This window comes from Phascolarctos cinereus, unplaced genomic scaffold (genome assembly GCF_003287225.1).
Source record: "Phascolarctos cinereus isolate Bilbo 61053 unplaced genomic scaffold, phaCin_HiC Scaffold_2;HRSCAF=192, whole genome shotgun sequence".
Classification (NCBI taxonomy): domain Eukaryota; kingdom Metazoa; phylum Chordata; class Mammalia; order Diprotodontia; family Phascolarctidae; genus Phascolarctos; species Phascolarctos cinereus.
In genome coordinates, this window is record NW_027555625.1 from 268,358,646 (window position 1) to 268,378,079 (window position 19,434).

The window sequence follows — 19,434 nt, forward strand, 5'->3', positions numbered from 1 at the left end:
GGGGAAGGAAAGAGGATAGGAATGGAAAGGAAGGAGAGAAGCAAAGGACCACAAGGCAGGGGGTCTGAACGGTGGTCAGAGGTAAGAAGGAAGGGCAATGGGGGATTTGGGGCACTTGGTAGTCCCCAGAGCTCTGCTCCCTCTTTTGAGAGCTTATTCTAAAACCTCCAGCCTCCCCTATCTGTGCAGACCCACTAGCACTGTTTCTCTATAGAAAAGCTCCTGGAGCTGAAGTCTGGCCCACCTCTAGCTAGAGCTCAGGCCCCCTCCAGACTCTCACCTCCAGCCTAGTGTCCCTGCTGTCCCCTTCCCTCTCTCACAGATGCTCCCACCCGCTGGGCATGTAGAGGAGGTTCAGCTACCCAGCTACTAGTGCTCATTGACACCCCAAGGATCTTTTTTCCAAGGCAAAGTCTCTGGTGTGCAGCTATCTCTGAATCCTAGACTCTAGCCTCACCCCACTAAAGGTAGCTACCTGAAAAGCTGCTCATTCCCTGCCAAACGGATTAATGATCTCAAGTCCTCCATGTCCTTCAGTTCCGTGGGCCCCAAAGAGTTTCTGGGCACAGGAAGTGCACAGAAAGTGCTGGCCCTTTTCTTCTGTCAGTGGCATCTGTCTCTGTCCCTGTTTGGTGCCCAATAGAGTTCTAGCTGGGCAGTCCATGGTTGTCTGTCTCTGCTCCCCAGCCAACCCTGCTGCCCCCCCCCACATACCCCAGAGGAGTCTGAACATGCTACCGAAAAGGTTGAGGGTGGTGTGGGAGTGAAGGTGGGCATCTGGCTGCAGTGCAGGATGAAGGGAGATACAGACGGGTAAGAGGGAGGCTGGCACCATGCTGCGGCCTGGTTACCTTCTTGGTGCACTGTCTAACAGTATTGATTAACTCCGAAATGACCATGTCCACACATTTCAGACAGGGCTCTCGGATCTTCTTCACCTGCTTTTTCACGATGGTTTCAAAAGCCATATCAGGGGTGAACAGCCCCGTTCTAAAAGCCCGGGGCAGATAGGGCAGGGAAAAGGGGACAGCATTACAAACAGGGTCCCACTAAAGGAGAAAGGGCTGATTTCCCCCCACTGCATATGTTTCCTTAACAGAACCCTTTCACCCTCTTGGCCAAGGAGGTAACTTTTAAAGGTCTCTTTCAGCTCTGACATTCTCTCTCCCAAGGTCCCTTCCAGCTTTGACATTCTCTCCCAAGCTCCCTTCCAGCTCCATCATTCTCTGTCCCAAGCTCCCTCCCAGCTCCAACATTCTCTCTCCCAAGCTCCCTTCCACCTCCATCATTCTCTCTCCCAAGCTCCCTTCCAGCTCCATCATTCTCTGTCCCAAGCTCCCTTCCAGCTCCGACATTCTCTGTCCCAAGCTCCTTCCCAGCTCCATCATTCTCTGTCCCAAGCTCCCTTCCACCTCCATCATTCTCTGTCCCAAGGTCCCTTTCATCTCCGTCAGTCTTTGTCCGAAGGTCCCTTACAGCTCTGACATTCTGTGTTCCTAAGTCCCTTCCAGCGGATATTCTCTGCCTCAAAGTCTCAGCTCTGACATTCTGATTCTGTGACTGATATTTCCTTATGCATTGCTATTAAGGTCACATAAACAGATGCTGACTAGCCCAACTTGACTTAAGAGGAGTTAGGTACTTTAGGAGAAGGGGAGACTGAGGAGAAAAACTGGGAATTTTGAAAAGATTAAAAACAAAGAGTTAAGTTCTTGTGGCAGCTAGGTAGTACAGTGAATAGAGAGCACCAGCCCTGGAGTCAGGAGGACCTGAGTTCAAATCCGACCTCAGAGACTTATTAGCTGTGACCCTGGGCAAGTCACTTAACTACCCCCCCCAAAAAAAAGTTGAGTTCCTGCTCTGCTGATAATTTGCTGGTTGACACTGAGAAGAAATTATAGTGGAAAACAATGCAGGACTTGGGAGTCAAAAGAGTGAGTTTTGAATTCTGTCTTACCATAGACAAAAGTTGCTTTACTTTTTAAAGCCTGTTTCCATATCTAGAAAGTATGGGAGTCTCCCTTATAGGGCCATTACAAAGAGAGTGCTTGGCAAACCTTAAGTTGTAGATGAATGTCAGTTTCTTAAGGCCCCTCTTGGGGACTCATTTCCTCACCCATCAAATGAGGGGTTCGAGTTTGGACCAGAACTCATTTTAGTATCATTCTATGAGGGCATTTCCTCATCTTAAAAGGAAGACTCAGCATTATGAAGATTATAGATAAATATTGGCTCCTAAAGGAATCTAACCTTAAGAAAAACAAGAATGTGCTCTTTTCTCTGACTCCTAGTCGGTGGAAGAGATGTAGAGTGTAGTTAAATGTTTAACAATCAGCTTGCAAGATCTAAATAAGACACACTTTTAAGTTTAACGTGCATTATTAACATCTCCATCAGTTTCTTAAGACTAAACAATCAACAAAATAATAAAGTCCTGATTTGTAGCCTTTGATGATTTGAAGTATAAATAATAACACTAATAATTTCACAATTAGCTCTTAGGAGCAGGTACTCAGCAGACCTCAGGGCCAAAGCCTAAAGAGGGCAACTGTGGGTCCTGGCTCCAGAAGCAAAAACGAGCAGATTGGGCTGAAGTACACAGCTTGGGTCCTATGGGGAGAATCAGCACTTTCCCCAGGAGAGGAAATAAGGGGGAGCAGCAGCAGTGATGACTTCTCTGCCTTACCCTGCTCCCCAATGACCTCGAGAAGGACACAGCCAATCCCTAAGATCACTGCCCCCTCCAAGTGGCTGGGGTATCCTGGATCTCCACTTTGAGTCCTAAGCGGGGCTTCTCCAACACCATCAGGTGGGTGGACTCTAGGGGGAGGAATAATCAGACCTTCTTCCTCTGAGTGGTTCACAGTGAACCTTCAACCAGTCCCTAGAATCAATGTTCTGGGGGCAGATGCCTGATTTGTGCCAACTATAGTTTGAGTGAAATTTCTTCAAAGAGCTGTCCCAGTAGTCTAGGGAAGCCAGCACAACTTGCAAAGAGCTAAAAGCAACTTGAGCTCCTAGATACAGGGGTGGAGAACCTGTGGCCTCGAGGCCAGATGTGGCCTTCTAGGTCCTCAAGTGCAGCCTTTTGACTGAGTCCAAGTTTTACAGAACAAATCCTTTAATGAAGGGGATTTGTTCTGTGCCCAGCCCATCTGACTACTCATGAGTGACCCCCACTTCAGAGGTTTCACAACACACTCTCACTCCTCCATAGGCCCTTTCCTTTCTCTTACCACTTGAGAGGAAGGTGCTGGGAAGGGGACAGGATGGAACAGGGAAGGAAGAAGAAAAGTCAAGGTGGAGGGGTGAAAGATGAATTCATATTCTTCTTCCACCCTTGATATCTCTCATCTCATTTCCTCAGGGTTAGGTCTGGGGAGAACTGGGAAAGGAGCGTAATATAGTAGATAACACTGGGCTAGAGGATCTGATCCTGATTTTGCTACTATCTGACTATGTGAACTTGAGTGATTCACTCCCTATTCTGGGCCTCAGTTTCCCCATCTATGAAATGAGGCACTTATCCTAGATGGTCTATAAGTTCCTTCTGATTCAGAAGTTCTATGTTCTAAGGGGTACTGAAAAATCCAGAAGGTTCTAGAATTCTGATTCTATGAAGTCAGGGTTCTTGGTATGACTTAGGACCCCAAGGCAAGAACTAAATCACTACAAGAACAAATCCCCTTACTACAAGGGATCCTAACTCCCAACGTAGCAGGAAGACAAAGGGATATTAGTTTGGGGTATATCTTCCTTCCCAATTCCCTACGTACCCAAAGTGAACTCCCCAGCCCAATATGATCCAAGGTGCCTGGTCCTCCCTCCCCCCCAGCAACCCCAGCAGTCAGTCAAAGGAAGCAATATCCTCTCGACTCCCAGGACCCTCAGGTGTCCCCTACCCCCCGTCCCTCTACGTGCCTGATGCCATGAATGTTCTTGATAGCGTAGCTGATCTCCCGTCTCAGCTCCTTCTCGTCAAACTCCATCTGTACAAAGGGGAGGAATGGGCAGTCCGTCAGAGGGCTTCTAAAATAAAGGGCCCCTTTACCTGGCCATGGGACATAGTCAAGGCCACCAGGATGACCATCCCATTGGCATCCTGGGCACTCAAGACCTTAGGATTTAAATTCTAGCCACAACTACTTGTCCTGGAGAGACACATCCCAGAGAATCAAAGACTGAGACTTAGAGCTAGAAGGACCTTAGCGGTCATATCCTAACCCACTGCTGTTAGAGACAGAAAAACTAAAGCGAAGAGAGTTTACACAACTTACCCAAGGTCACACACAGAGTAATCAGCAGAGGCAGGATGAGGCTCCCAGGCCCTCTGACTCCAGCTACACAAGATACTGCCCCTGGATCAGGAAAGCCCTCTTCTTCCTCTCCACTTGACAAAGTACTATTGGTTCCTTAAGGACAGCTGGAGTGCCCAGGCCTGGAGTCAGGGAGACTCATCTTCCCGAGTTCAAATCTGGCCTCAGACACTTACTTACTAGCTGTGTGACCCTGGGAAAGTCACTTAACCCTATTTGCCTCACTTTCCTCATCTGTAAAATGAGCTGGAGAAGGAAATGGCAAACTACTCTAATATCTTTGCCAAGAAAACTCCAAAGGGGTCATGAAGAGTCATGACTGAAAAACACCTGAACAGCAGCATTGGTCCATTAAGACCTAGCTCAAATCCCTCTTCCTCTGTGAACTATGGTCTACCACATTCTCTCATTTGAACTTTTAATACCATCCTTTGACACTTATTACATACTGCCTTATGGGCTTAGTTACCATGTTATATGTGTGTGAGGTTCCTTCCCTTAACTACCCTATTAAAATCACTCCTGTGTCCAAGCAGAGCACCTAACACAGTCCTTTGCAGAAGAGAGTGGGGACCGAGCACTGGATAGCTGGTGTCCTTTAATGGAAGAAGCATTTGGATTAAAATGTAGGGGTCTTAGGTTCCAAGTTCCGGTTCTGCCATCTGTGAGACCTTTGTCATTTCCCTTTCTGTCTCCAGGCCTTGGTCTTTTCAGGGGGAAACTGAATGGGGAAGTCTCTTCCAGCTCTAAAATTTGATGGACTATTTCCTAAGGTTCCTTCCCAGCTCTGAAAATGCCACTCCAGGTGGAGCTGGGTCAAGGTCAAAGAGGGAAGGCATCCTCACTGGGGATGAACTTACTTTGACCAGCTCAAAGGGGAAACGCTCATGGAAGATACGGTTGATTCGGGCCCCTCCGGACAGCTCATAGGTGTCGATCTGATCTCCCGAACCTTCAATCCGTTTCTCAAAGTCCACAGCAAACTGCTGGACCATCCTGGAAGGAACAAATGGGAAAAGGATAAAAGTGGAAGTATCTGGGGCCATAGAAAAAAAACTGAAGTTGGGTGAGCATCAGACCAGACAACTACAGAGAAGGAGAATGTAAGGATGGGGACATCAGACAAGGCTAGGTGGGTCAGTAAGAAAGGAAGGGGAGACTGAGCCTGGGATGGGAGAGGAGAAGCTAGGGATACAGGGGAGGCAGAGCGGGGCTACTTACTGTAATAGAGCCTTGGTTTTGCGGGAGGGGTCATCAGGACGGAAATTCTTATATTCTTCCACCTCCTTCTCAATAGACAACAGCTGACTCTGTAACTTGTTCCGAAGTCCAGGCAGCGTATCCCGGATATGGTTGGTCAGTTGCTAATCAGAGAGAAGAGGGGGGAAAGGGTTAAAGTCAGCAAGTCAAAAGCATTTATTAAGCACTTTTTATGTGCCGGGCCCTGTGCTATGAATGGGGATACAGGAAAGGCAAAAACAGGGTTCCTGCTCTAAAGGAGCTCACATTTTAATAGAAGAGTAAATAACTAGATACATAGGGAGAGAGAGAGAGACAGAGAGAGAGAGAGAGGGAGAGAGAGAGGGAGAAAGAAGGAGATAGAGAGGGAGAGAGAAAGAGGGAGAGGGAAGGAGAGAAGGAGAGAGAGGAGGGGAGAGAAGGAGAGAGAGAAGGGGAGAGAGAGACAGAGACAGAGAAAGAGAGAGAGAGAGAGAGAGAGGAGAGGGAGAGGAAGAGAAAGAGAAACAGAGAGAGACAGAGACAGAGAGAGGAGAGGGAGAGAATCTTGGGGTAATGGCAGGTGGTAAGAAACTGAGAAAGGCCTACAGAAGGTGAAACTTGGATCTGAATCTTGAAGGAAGCCAGGAAGCCAAGAGGAGGCAGGGAGGAGGGAAAGCATTCTAGACATGGAGGACATGTCTTTGCAAAGACATGTCATGGGAGTGCCATGGAAGATGGGGTGTCATGTGTGAGAAACAACTAAGTAGACCAGTGTAATTAGATTATAGAGTGTATGGATGGGAGAAGAAAGTAAGAAGACTAGAAAAGTAGGAAGGAGGGGCAACTAGGTGGCACAGTGGATTGAGCACTAGCCCTGGAGTAAGGAGGACCTGAATTCAAATCTGGCTTCAGATACTTATCAGCTTTGTGACCTTGGGCAAGTCATTAACCCTGATTGAGAAAGGAAGGAAGAAAGAAAAATAGGAAGCAGCCAAGTTGTGAAAAGTTTGTGTATCAAACACAAAACAGCCACTGGAGTTTACTGAGTAGGGGGTCAGGATTGTCAAACCTGTGCTTTAAAAAATTATTTTGGTAACTGAGTGGAGGATGGATTGGAGTGTGGAGAAGTATGGGGTAATGAGATCACTCAAAAAAAGGATATAATGAGAGGTGATAAGGAGAGGAGGGGGATACATTCAAGATATGTTGTGAAGGTAAAAATGCTGAAATTTGACATTGGATACAAGGGGTAAGTGCAAGTGAGGAGGAGTTGAGAGTAAAACCAAGATTTCAAGCCAGGGTGACTGGGAGGATGGTGTTACCCTTGAAAGTAATGGGGAATTTTGGGACTAGTAGAGGGCTTGGGCAGAAAGATGAGTTCTGTTTTAGATGTGTTGAGTTTGAAATACTATAGTACACGTAATTCAAGATGTCCAAAAGGCAGCTGGTGATGGAGGACTAGAGTTCAGCAGAGAGAAGAGATCTGGAAATATCTGCATAGAGATGATATTTGAATCCACAGGAGCTGAGGACATTACCCCATAAGACAGTATAGAGAGAAAAGAGAAGAGGACCCAGGACGAAGCTTTGGAAGACAACTACAGTTAGTGCATGTGACCTAGATGAAGATCCAGCCAAGCAGACAGAAATAGTAATCAGACAGGTAGAAGGAAAGACAGGAGAAAGCAGTGTCACAAAGATCTAGGGTGGACAAAGTATCCAGGAGAAGAGGCTCAATCAACCATATCAAAGGCTGCAGAGAGTTCAAGAAGGCTGGGGATTGAGAGAACAGCCATTAGGCTAGGCAATTAATAGGACTGGACAATTAAAAGCACTTTGGTAGCTGACAAGAGTGGTTTTGGTTGAAGGATGAGTTTGGAACACAGACTGCAGAAGGTTTAGAAAAGAAATGGAGGAAGAATTAAATAATTGGAGAAATATTAAGAGCATATGAGTAAGTTGAGCTAATACAATAAATATGACAATATGACCTAAATCAATTCACTTATTCAATGCCATATTAATCAAACTATCAAAGGATTACCATATAGAACTAGAAAAAGGGTAACAAAATTCATCTGGAGTAATAAAAAAGGTCAAGAATCTCAAGGGAAACAATGAGAAATAGCAGGAAGGAGGGAGGCCTAGCAGCCTCCTTCAGATCTTAAACTTATATGACAATGTAGTAATCATTAAAAGTATTTGGTTCTGGTTGAAAAATAGAGAAGTCATTCCGTGGAACAGATTAGGTACACCCCATACAGGAGCAAAAGAATCCAGTAGTCTATTGTTTGATAAACTCAGAGACCCAGTGATGGAGGCAAGGACTCACTATTTTAAAAAAAAAAACCTGTGAAGAAAACTGGTCAGCAGTCTGGCAGAAATTAGGTTTAGACCAATATTTCACACCATATACCAAGATAAGCTCCATACGACCTAGATATAAAAATCCACATTTTTGATCCAAATAAGGGATAAAGACGATCACAGAAGATAAAAATGGATAATTTTAATAATATAAAATTTAAAAAGCTTTTTCACCAAAAAAAATTGAATGCTGCTAAAGTTAACTGGGGGAAAAAATCTCTATAGTGAGTTTTTCTAATAAAGGTCTCTTTCTAAGATATACAAGGAACTGATTCAAATTTATAGGAGTAAGAGTCATTCCTCAATTGATAAATAGTTAAAGGATATGAACAGGTAGTTCTCAAAGGAATATATCCAAGGTATCTCTAATATTAACAAAACACGCCAAATCACTAATAATTAAATGTGAATTAAAGCAATACTGAGGTTCTACCTCATATCCATCAGATTAGAAAAGTTGAAAAGAAGGAAAACAACAAATGTGAAAGACAAAACTAGCACTTGTATGCACTGTTGCAGGGACCTGTGAATGGGTCCAACTATTCTGGAGAACAATTTGGAAGTACACCTCAAAAGTCACTAAATCATGCATACTTTTTGACCTGGCAATACTGCTACTAGGTGTAAATCCCAAAGAGAACAAGAAAAGAGGAAAAGGACTTATACGTACAAAAGTATTTATAACAGCTCTTTTTGTGGTGGCAAAGAATTGGATATTAAGGAAAAGCCCATCAATTTGGGAACAGCTGAGCAAATTATAGTACCTGTAATGAAATACTACTGTACTGTAAAAAACACTTAAGGGGCCAGTTTCAGAGATACCTGGAAAAACTTGTACAAACTGACACAGAATGAAATGATCAGAACCAGGAAAACCATTTATATATAACCACAGCATTATAAAAATGAACTTTAAAAGACTTAAGAACTCTAATCAACTTAATGATCAACCCTGATTCCAAAGGACTTGTGATGAAGGATGCTACCCACCTCCAGACAGAGAAATGATGGACTAAACATGCAGAATGAGGCATATTTTTGGACATAGCCAATACGGGAAATTGTTCTGCCTGATTATATAATAATCATTATATAATTATTCATTTTTAAATTAAATTAATTATTATATTTATATTATATAAACACAATAATATTTTATCATATAATTATTATAAAATATTATATATAATATTGGCATATTGCCAAATATAATATTATATATAACAATAAGATTTATGTAATATAATAGATTACATAATAATAATAATAGCTAACATTTATATAGTACCTGCTATATGGCAGGCCCTGTGCTAAGTGCTTTACAAATATTATGTCATTTGGTACTAAGTAAGGTGTTTCTCCCCCCACCACCCCCACCCCTGAGTGGGAGGGAAGAGGTGGGAAAGAGAGATGACAAATGCTTGCTAACTGGGGAAAAATTGACTCTAAAAAACTATTATTTATTTATTTTAACATTTTTTTAAAATTTGAGTTCTAAATTTTAAAAATTAATTAAAAAATAAAAGTTTTTAAAAATAAGATAATGAGAGGAGAAGAACTAGAGGCACTGAGTGTAGATAGCTTTTTCAAGGAGTTTGGCTGAGAAAAGGAAGAGAGATAAGATAACAGAGGGAATGGGATTTAATGAAATATTTTTTTTAAGGATTGGGAGACATGAGTATCTTTGTAGACAGAAGAAAGGAGCCAACAGATAAGGGGAGATTGAATATGAGAGAAAGAGGGACGATGACAGTAGGTTAGAGCCTCCTAGTCCTTGGTATGGAGTCCTTAGGATCCAAGAGAGTGGGGGGCCCAGTGGTCACCCTTTCCCAGGGCCCTTGCTCTTAGGGCTCCCCAGCATGGCTGTGTTACAGCCCACCTCCAAGAGACCCAATAGGAAAGGAATCCCTTGTCTTGAGAAATTAGGGAGGTCTGGGAAGTTGTCTTGTCCATCCTCAACTACAAAATTAAAGATGGACTTTTGGGCAAGCAGTGTTCTTAACTTGACTCAATGATGCACTACTCACAGTATCTGCTCTCATACCCTATCAGGAAACAATCATAATTTTCCATGTGAAAAAAAATATCGAAATGGACGAGACCTGTCTAGTTTTCCCTGACATAATGAATCTCAGTTGAGTGTTTTGTAGACCCAGGGATCCATCCGTGAGTGCTTGCATCTACCTTGGTCTCATGCTCCTCAGAGGAATGAGAGGGAAGGTGTGAGGAGGAGTGAAACAGAATCTTCATTAGGAAAGAGAGGAGGGTAACTGGGATTCAAGAGTACTGACTCCAAGGAAAAACGAGAGAAATCTAAGTTCTGGCTAAAATGGCTTCCTGAATAGAGGCAAAGAGGCCAGCTTCCACACACCCACTCCAGTAGAAACATAAACATAGCACCAGTCTGAATGATGTTCAAGAAATCTTCCAATAAATTATATATAGTAAGTAATTACATCTACCAAGAACTGCACAAAAAGTCATCCAGTGGCCCAGGCAATAGGCTACAGGCCGACCAGCAAAGCCAAGGTCAGTACAGACAAACAAGGTAGAAGCCTCCCAGCCTTCCCAAATACAATACCAAACTAGAGACACCGAGAGCCCACAAGGCTCTGCAGCCAATGCAGCAAGAGCAGAGGCCTCCTGAAAGAAGGCCTCAGTGTGGCTCAAAAGCAAGTTTGAACCATGGAAATGACTGGAAGTAGCATCAACCAGCTCCAGGTGCAGCAGGGCTCAAATCAGGTCATCCTAGGCCCAGAGCTTCTGTCCTGAGATGCTAGAGAGCAGGAATTCTTAACCTGAGGTCTGTGGACTTAAAAAAATATATATTTTGATAAATGTATTTCAATGTAATTAGCTTGCTTTTTGATCCTACATATTTTGCTTTATGCATTTAAAACCATTATTTCGAAAAGGGATACATAGGCTTCATTAGGGTGCCAAACAGGGTGTGACACAAAAAAAGGTTGAAAATCTCTACCACAGAGGGCCCTGAAGGTCCAGTGCTCTGAACCCAGAAGGTACAGAAGAGACTAAAACCTACCCTGGGAGATACTTTGAGTGATAAGTCAGTCAGCATGGGAACCCAGAGGACCCAGGGCAAAACTAAGTATGGTCAACCATCCCACCCAAAAGCACAGCAGAAGGCAGATCCTGCTGTGGATACAAAGCTCCCATTCAGAACCAAGTCAGGAGAGATAGGTAAGCTAAAGAAGATAGAAACGAACTATAAATAATTATTATTGATCCAGAGATATTCAGAGACCCAACCTAGAACAGAATAACTTCATAACAACTGAAATGTAGACTCAAAGGAGGGGTGAAGAAAAAGGATTTTCTACAAGGACTACATAAATATTCTGGAAGAAATTTAACAAGAGATTTTAAAAAATGAAATTAAAACTTTGGAATAAAGAAGTAGAAAGGAGAATAAATATCTTAGAAAGCAAAGTGATAAGCTTTACCTAAGGGACTCCCTGATGTAGTCTAAACAAAAATTAATGTCTCTATAGACCACAAGAAATATTAGAACAAAATCAAAAGATTTAAAAAATCAGAAAATGTAAGATATTTGCTGCACTATATATGTGTATATCTATACGTATATATATATACCCATATACACATAACTATATGTGATATATATGCCCAGATCTATTAGAACCAGAAGGTAAAATGAAAATAGAAAGAATGTACCAATCACCTTGTGAAAGAAATCCTAGAAGGAAAAGACCCAGGAATGTCATGACTAAAATCCAAAGCTCTCAACATGAAAAAAAAAATACTACAAGTAGTTGGAAAGAAAGAATTCAAGTACTAAGGAAACACAATCAGGATCACACAAGACATAGCAGCTTCCACTTTTAGGGAGAGATCTAGGAGTACAATATTCCAAAAAACAAAAGATAAAGACTTGCAATTAAGACTAATTTACTCAGAAAAATAGACTATAATCTTAGAGGTGGGAAAATAGACATTAACAGAATAAAGACCAGAGCTGAACAGAAACACTGAAAGGCAAACACAAGAGTGAAGACAAACCAGAAAGGTACTTTTATGTAAGCAGTTGGAAGGGGCTCTATGAAGATGAGGAGCTAATACATTTTTGGGGGGGGCTAGGCAATGGGGTTAAGTGACTTGCCCAGGGTCATACAGCTAGTAAGTGTTATGTGTCTGAGGCCGCATTTGAACTCAGGTCCTCCTGACTCCAGGGCTGGTGCTCTATCCACTGCACCACCTAGCTGCCCCTGAAGAGCTAATATTTTAACAGAAGGAGAAGAAACAAGTGCTCTTTCAGAAACTTAATGTCTTCAAAGGACACGGAGTGAATTAAGTAAGACCAATAGAGGACATGGGTGTGTATTGGCTCTCTTCTGATAGTTTTAGGAGGGAAAAGAAAAGGAAAGGTAAAAGGAATACAGCAGGATAGAAAGGGGAAAGGTATAGATGGAAGTTACTATTTATCATAATTGAGAGATTTTAGAAGAGGAAACAAAAACTGATGCAAAGTGAAATGAGCAGAAGCATATGAATGATGTATACAATAACAACAATATTGTAAAGACAAACTTTGAAAGACTCAGGAACATTAATCAATACAATGACCAACCACAACTCCAGAGAACTCATGAGGAAGCATGCCACCCACCTCCAGCTAGACAGGTGATGGGCTCAGAGTACAGACTGGGATATGTGTTTTTTGGGACATGGCTAATGTGAGGATTTGTCTCAGTTGTCTATTACTGTTGTTGTTCAGTCATTTCACTCACATCTGACATGACCCCATTTGGGGTTTTCTTGGCAAAGATACTAGATTGGTGTATCATTTACTTCTCCAGTTCATTTTACACGTGAAAAACTGAGGCAAACAGGGGTAAGTGACTGGCCCAAGGTCACATAGCTAGTAAACGTCTGAGGCCAGATTTGAACTCAAGAAGATGAGTCTTCCTGACTCCAGGCCAAGCACTCTATACACTGTGCTTACCTAGCTGCTTACCTATACATGGGTGTAATGGGTTTTGTTTTTCCTGATTTCTCAATAGGAGGTGGAGGGGGAGAGGAGGAGATAGGAAGGAAAGGGTATAAATCTATGGAAAATAATCTGGAATTATGCCCAAAGAGTTATAAAACTAAATACCCTTTGACACAGCAATAACACTATTAGGTCTGTTTCCCAAGGTGACTGAGTGAAAAGAAGAACCTATATATTCTAAAATATTTGTAGTAGCTCTCTTTGTAGTGGCAGAGAACTGGAAATTGAGGGGATGCCCATCTGGGGAATGACTAAAAAAGTTGCGGTATATGATTGTGATGGAAAACTACTGCACTGTAAGAAATGATGAGCAGACCCAGCAATAATACTTCTAGGGATGTATACCCAAGAGATCATAAAAATGGGAAAGGGACCCACGTGTACAAAAATACTTATAGCAGTTCTTTCTATAGGGGCAAAGAATTGGAAATTGAGGGGATGCCCATCAATTAGAGAATGGCTGAACAAGTTGTGGTATATGAATGTAAGGGAATACTATTGTGTTATAAGAAATGATGAGCAGGTGGACTTCAGAAAAACCTGTAAAGACTTGTATGGACTGATGCTGAGTGAAGTGAGCAGAACCAGGAGAACATTATACACAGTAGCAGCCACATTGTGCAATGACTAATTTTGATAGACTTAACTCTTCTCAGCAATGCAAGGATCTAAGACATCTCTAAAAGTCTCATGATGGAAAATGCTATCCAAATCCAGAGAAAGAACTATGGAGTTTGCATGCAGATCGAAGCATATTAATTTGCTCTTTTTTTTCTTCTATTTTGTTTTGTTTCTTCTTTCTTGTGGTTCCTCCTAGTGGTTCTAATTCTTCTTTACAACATGACTAATGTGAAAATACGTTTAATAGGAATGTATATCTACGTAGAACCTATATCAGATTGCATACCATCTTGGGGACGGAGGTGGGGAGAGAGGGGGAGAAAATTTAAAACTCAAAAGCTTATGAAAGTGATTGTTGATAAATCAGAATAAATTAATAAAAATAAATAAACTTCCCAAAAGGAAGAACAAAAAAATAATAAATTTAAAAATTAAAAAAATTTTTTAAAGTGATTGTTTAAAACTAAAAATAAATAATTTTTTAAAAAAAGAAATGATAAGTAAGTTGATTTTAGAAAAACATGGAAAGATTTGTATGAATAATGAAAAGTGAAGTGAGCAGAACCAAGAGAACACTTTATACAGTAACAGCAATATTGTTCAAAGAATCATTGTGAACAACCAAGTTATTCTGAGTACTATAAATACTCAGATCAACTATAAAGGGCCTATGAAGGAAGACACTCTCCACCTCCAGAGAAAGAAATGATAAATAGAAGTGCACATGGTATGGTTTTGTATATATTTATAAATCTGTGTCAAATGGTGGCCTTCTCTAGTGTGGGGTAGGGAAGGAGAAACGAGGACAATTCAGAACTTACAATATAACTTAAAAAAAGAATATAAATCTAAAAATTAAATAAAAATTATTTTTTTAAAGAGTATACAAACATGGATGATGGGGCAGGGAAAGCAGGGAAACATAAAATGAACCTCACCCTTGTCTGACATGGAAAAATTAGGGTTGAATACACACACAGAGTTTGGTATAGAAATATATCCTATTCAACAGAGAACTAGGCAGGAATAAGGAGGGAGTGTTGAGAAGGCAGACAATACTAGGGAGATGTTAGGAGGCCTGATAGTACTGAGGAGGAAATAATCCAAAGCAAAACAAACTAAATTTAGAAGGTTGTGAAGGAAGAGATTAAAAGAAAAAGTATTGCAAACTAAGGGGGTGCTCATCAATAAGGGAATGGCTGAACAAATTATGGTATATGAATGTAACACAATATTATTGCACCATAAGAAATAATGAAAGAAATGTTTTCAGAGATTCCAGGAAACTGATGCATACACACACACACACACACACACACACACACACACACATATACATACATATGGATGTATATATGTGCGCATATATATATTTGTATGTGTACATACATATACATACATATGTAAGCATCTAAGTATAGATGTGTGTATTATATAAATATATATACATAGATGTGCATCTAAGTATAGATGTGTGTGTTTATGTGTGTGTATATATGTGTATATATATATACACATATATATATATATATACACTGTATAAACTGATGCAGCGTGAAGTGAGCAGAAACAGAACAAATTATAAAATTAACAACGACCTTATAAAGAAAAACAACTACAAAAATCTTAACTCTGCAATGACAATTCAGAGGACCTTTAATGGAAGGAAAGAAGGAAGGAAAGAAGCATTTATCCAGGTGGCAGGCACTGTGCTAAGTATTTTATAAATATTATTTCATTTGATCCACAACAGTTCTGGGAGGTAGATGCCATTATTATCCCCGTTTTACAGTTGAGGAAACTGAGGTTAAGTGACTCACCCAGGGTCACATAACTAGTGTCTGAAGCTGGATTTGAATCCAGGTCTTTCTGACTCCAGGCCCACCATTTCATCCACTGAGCAATCTAGCTGTCTCTTAATGAAACATGTTACCCACCTCCTGACAGAGAGGGATAAACACAAGGTGAAGAACGAGGCATATATTTTTAGACATGGCCATGGTGGGAATTTGTTTTGAATGACTCTGATCATATGTTAAAAAGAGACTTTTCTTCTTCTTTTTTAATTGGGGGAATTTAGAAGGGAAGGGTATAGTGATGCCAAAATATAGAACAAAAAGAAAAAAACAGGCAAGTAGAAACATTTTTTAAGTGTACAGATGAGAAGTTCAGAAGGAAGGAAGGATAAGCAGAATAACTCTGAAAATAAAATTGAATTTACTGCATACTTTAAAAATGAGTTGAATGAAATAGAGATTCACGATTTCATATGCACTCCTCTTTTTATGTTCTTTGTATATGGAAAGCTCATGGGATTTTGGTGTTTGTTAAGTTCAGAATTTTTTAAAAATACATTTAAAAATAACATTTAAATAAAAAATACATTGTTTTAAAAGGAGAAAAATCAAGGATCTGGGAAGGTTAAAGAGAAAATAAGATTCAAGCTTCATTTGATTTTCCAGTGAGAACTTTGTAGAATTTTCAAGAGATTATTTTCCTATTTCTAGTTGCTCTGAATCTTTCCCCCTGTTATGTTCATATTCTGTTTTCCTGCAGTCACTAATAGTAAAAACACTTTTTAAAACCTCGTGCAACTATCTATTGCCTTAGGGACAGGAGAAGCTTACAGATGTAAATACTATTCTGGAGCAATTGAAACAGGAAGAAGAGAACCTTGGATAGAAGAATGGCGGGTGGTAGCTGGGAAGGGAAACTGGCAGGCCAAGCCCCAGGGTTTCTAGCTAAAAGGAGGAGAAAGGTGACTTGGGAAATGCTGCAGGGTCTACAGCAGTCATAGAGTCTCAGGATGTTAGTGCTAGAAGAGACTTTCAAAGACCAACCAATTCTTCATTTGATAGATAGGAAAGCTGGGCCCCAGGGAAGGGAAGAGACTTACTCAAGGTCACCCAGCCAGCTAGTTCAAATATATTTTATCTTTTCACATAAATAAACTATATTGTCCTTAGAGCCCCTGACTTTCACCTCCCAAATGCCCTGGGTCACTTTCCAGTACTACCAGATTCCTCTGTTTACCCCACCCACCCATAAGAATCTGCCTGAATACCTGGTTCAGGACTTTTTGTAGGTAAGGTGTGCCCATGCGTTCAGCCAGATGGCGGTAAGATGGGTGGGACAGGAAAAACTTCCGTTCAGCTGCTAGGGCTGCTGTGATATCCTTTTTGCCATCAATATCTTTCTGGCTCCGATTCACCACTCCAATGTAGCCTGTGGGACCAGGTTCAGAGATCAAAGGTCATGCGGTTTTCCCCCAAGTTAGGAATCATTCCACAGAGCACAAGGGGAGGACCCCTACCTCTCCGCAGGGGCAGTAGCTTATTCTCCAGAACATCTCGGGCATCGGTCCCTTCATCCATCAAATCTAGCTTAGTGATGACCCCTATGGTACGCTGTCCTGAGGAGACAGGATGAAAACGTCAGTTTTTCTCAGCTCCCACCATGGTACCACCAGATCCTCCCACCAATCCTCCCCTCTAGTGATTGGGCCAGGTCTTACCTTGAGGATCAACCTCCTTGGCAATCTTGAGGGCATCAGAGTTGGCAAGGTCAGAGTTGGCAGGGGATACAGCCAGGATGAGACAGTTTTCCTTGGTGACAAACTGCATAAGCATGTCACGGATCTGGAACTCGATGTCTGGAGGCTGGTCCCCCACTGGAACCTTGGTCATTCCTGGCAGGTCTACCAAGGTCAGGTTCAGCACTGGACAGGGTCAGTCAAGAGGATGGAATCAGTGGGAGAACAGGGGGAGAGGGCAGTGGCCAAGGGGAGAAGTCATTAGAAGGGCAGAGTCCAGGGGAAATTCAAAAGATGTGGGAAGAGAGGAAAGACGTTTATCTCAGGGAAGATTCTAAATTAGGTGTGGCCAAAGGTAAAAGTCAAGAAAATGGAAGGAGCCCAAGGGGAAGATTCAGGGGTGGATGCAGGGCCCAAGGGCAGCAGCCCTCCTACATCACTTTCTTACCATGTGGAGAATAGACCCGCAAGTTGATGGGCACTGCTGAAATGCCCTTGTTGGAGCCAGTGACACGGTCAGTCTCTGCCTCAATCTCCAGTCGGACCTCCTCAAAGTCTGTAAACTTCTTTCCTTTGCAGTGGAGAAACTCAGCATATTCTGTCCCGGGGCACAGAGTAGATGGGGATGTCACCTTTGGCTTCTGGAATCACCCCTTCATCCCTGTCTTCAGTCCCTTCCCCCCATACACATGTATTTTTGTTCTCTTCCCAGGGGACTACCACCCTTGGCCTCCCTCAAGAGGGTCCCACTAGTTTCCCACCTTCTTCCATCCCCAACAAGACATATTCCACCCTAAAGTATACTCCCTTACCTGCCTCTACCCCAAACCTTCCAAGGAAAACCCAGGCAGCTGAATTCCAAGAGGAATACTTTGTGCTATTTCAGTGTATGGACTAGCAGACTGCCAGGGCACTAGGTCTATAAAAGGGCACCCCTTATAGCCTATACCTGTGGTGGCATTCACCAGCTGCAGGACCAGTGGCCGGCGGGTCACAATGCCAGATCCACGGGGCAGGAAGTCCCTACAACAGAAAAGAATGCCTGAGAAGGGAGAAGGTCTCTCCTCATCTATTCCAAAGGGTATCCTCCCTTCTGAGAATTGCTGCTCCAAGAACACTCGGGAATCCAACCAGCTTCCAGAAATGACCCTTCCCTCCTTCACCCTAGCCCAGAGTATAACCATAAGGATAGAGCTGGGCATATGGCAGAAGGGATAGGAAAAAGAGAAGAAATAATGAGGAAGTGCCAACCATAAAAAGTACAGACAGGTACAGATCACTCTTATACACTACTCTTTCATGAACTCAGTGGTTCAGCTAAATGGGCCTGTTTGCTCCTCCCCAAACCCAATATTTCATCTCTAGCTTCATCCCTTTACACAGGCTGTCCTCCATTTCCTTCCTCACTTCCATCGGCTAGAATCCTTAGCTTTCTTCAGGGATTTCTTCAAGAACCACCAGCAAAGAGAAATCTTATTTCCCAGCTGAAATTATTTTTAATTTACCTCATATGCTTTTAATTTCTTTTATGTGTATGTGTTGTTTCTCCTGGTAGAATGGATGCTCTATAAGAGCAAGGAACATTTCTTTCCATGTCCTCAGATCCTCAGTGTCTAGAAAAGTGCCTGGCACATAGTAGGGGCTTAATAAATGCTTTTTGAATGATTGATTGTTTCAAGAAGATATGGGTCACAGTCAATGACAATGCTTCCCAGGCATCTCTTTTGTCCATTTTCTGCTTATCACTAGACCCACAGAATCTTGACCTGAACCCTGACACCTTTCAGTCAACAAGAAAAAACTAAGTCTGAGATGGCTCTCTGGGAGGGGAAGGGCATACATGTGAAAATTATGGTGATGTAAGAAACAGAAAATATCAATAAAAACTTAAGAAAAATAATATGAAAAGAGGGGAAACTGAGTCAGATCCTACCCAGGAAGTAGTCCACTCTGCCAGGCATATGGGCTTCCATTAGTCACAATTTGTAACCCCAAAATCTGATGAAGCACCAAGTACAAACCCCCCGCGGAAAGCGAAAGGGTCTCTTCACTTCCCCTCCCCTGCCAGGTCTCAGTCCTGGATATGGGAGGGGGTGAGGGATGGCTGTATCTTCTGCAGCTCCAGAGTCACAATCAGAGGCCTAGGACAAGGGAAAGGTGCCCCAGACTTATACCACTTCCTCTTCCTCCCATTTTTCTTTGGTCTTTCCTGTCTTTTTGCTGACTTTCAGTCCTTTATCACTCCCTGTCTTTTCTGCTGACTTTCAGTCCTTCACCACACCCCTCTGATTTGGGCTTCCTGCCTTCAGCCTCCCATCCTCCTGTCCCTGAGCCTGGCCCATCAG

General features: G+C 42.2%; 1 protein-coding gene across 14 annotated transcripts in view; it reads right to left on the reverse strand.

Annotated features, from left to right (window-relative positions):
- Positions 1–19,434, reverse strand: part of DNM1 (dynamin 1) — a 64,327-nt gene that overhangs the window by 27,144 nt on the left and 17,749 nt on the right. For 10 of the 14 annotated variants that reach the window (XR_002320529.2, XR_002320528.2, XR_002320530.2 and 7 more), the window contains exons 2-10: positions 18,039–18,112; positions 17,538–17,687; positions 17,072–17,275; positions 16,871–16,969; positions 16,622–16,782; positions 5,538–5,680; positions 5,177–5,312; positions 3,922–3,989; positions 852–990 (exon numbers count right to left, since the gene is read on the reverse strand). Coding sequence is in view for 10 of the 14 variants with exons in the window: in XM_020965648.2 (XP_020821307.1) it covers positions 852–990; positions 3,922–3,989; positions 5,177–5,312; positions 5,538–5,680; positions 16,622–16,782; positions 16,871–16,969; positions 17,072–17,275; positions 17,538–17,687; positions 18,039–18,112 (1,174 nt within the window). In the remaining 4 variants the exon portion in view is untranslated. The remainder of the gene's footprint in view (positions 1–851; positions 991–3,921; positions 3,990–5,176; positions 5,313–5,537; positions 5,681–16,621; positions 16,783–16,870; positions 16,970–17,071; positions 17,276–17,537; positions 17,688–18,038; positions 18,113–19,434) is intronic. The other 4 variants (XM_020965649.2, XM_078150025.1, XM_020965646.2 and 1 more) reach the window with 1 other exon arrangement.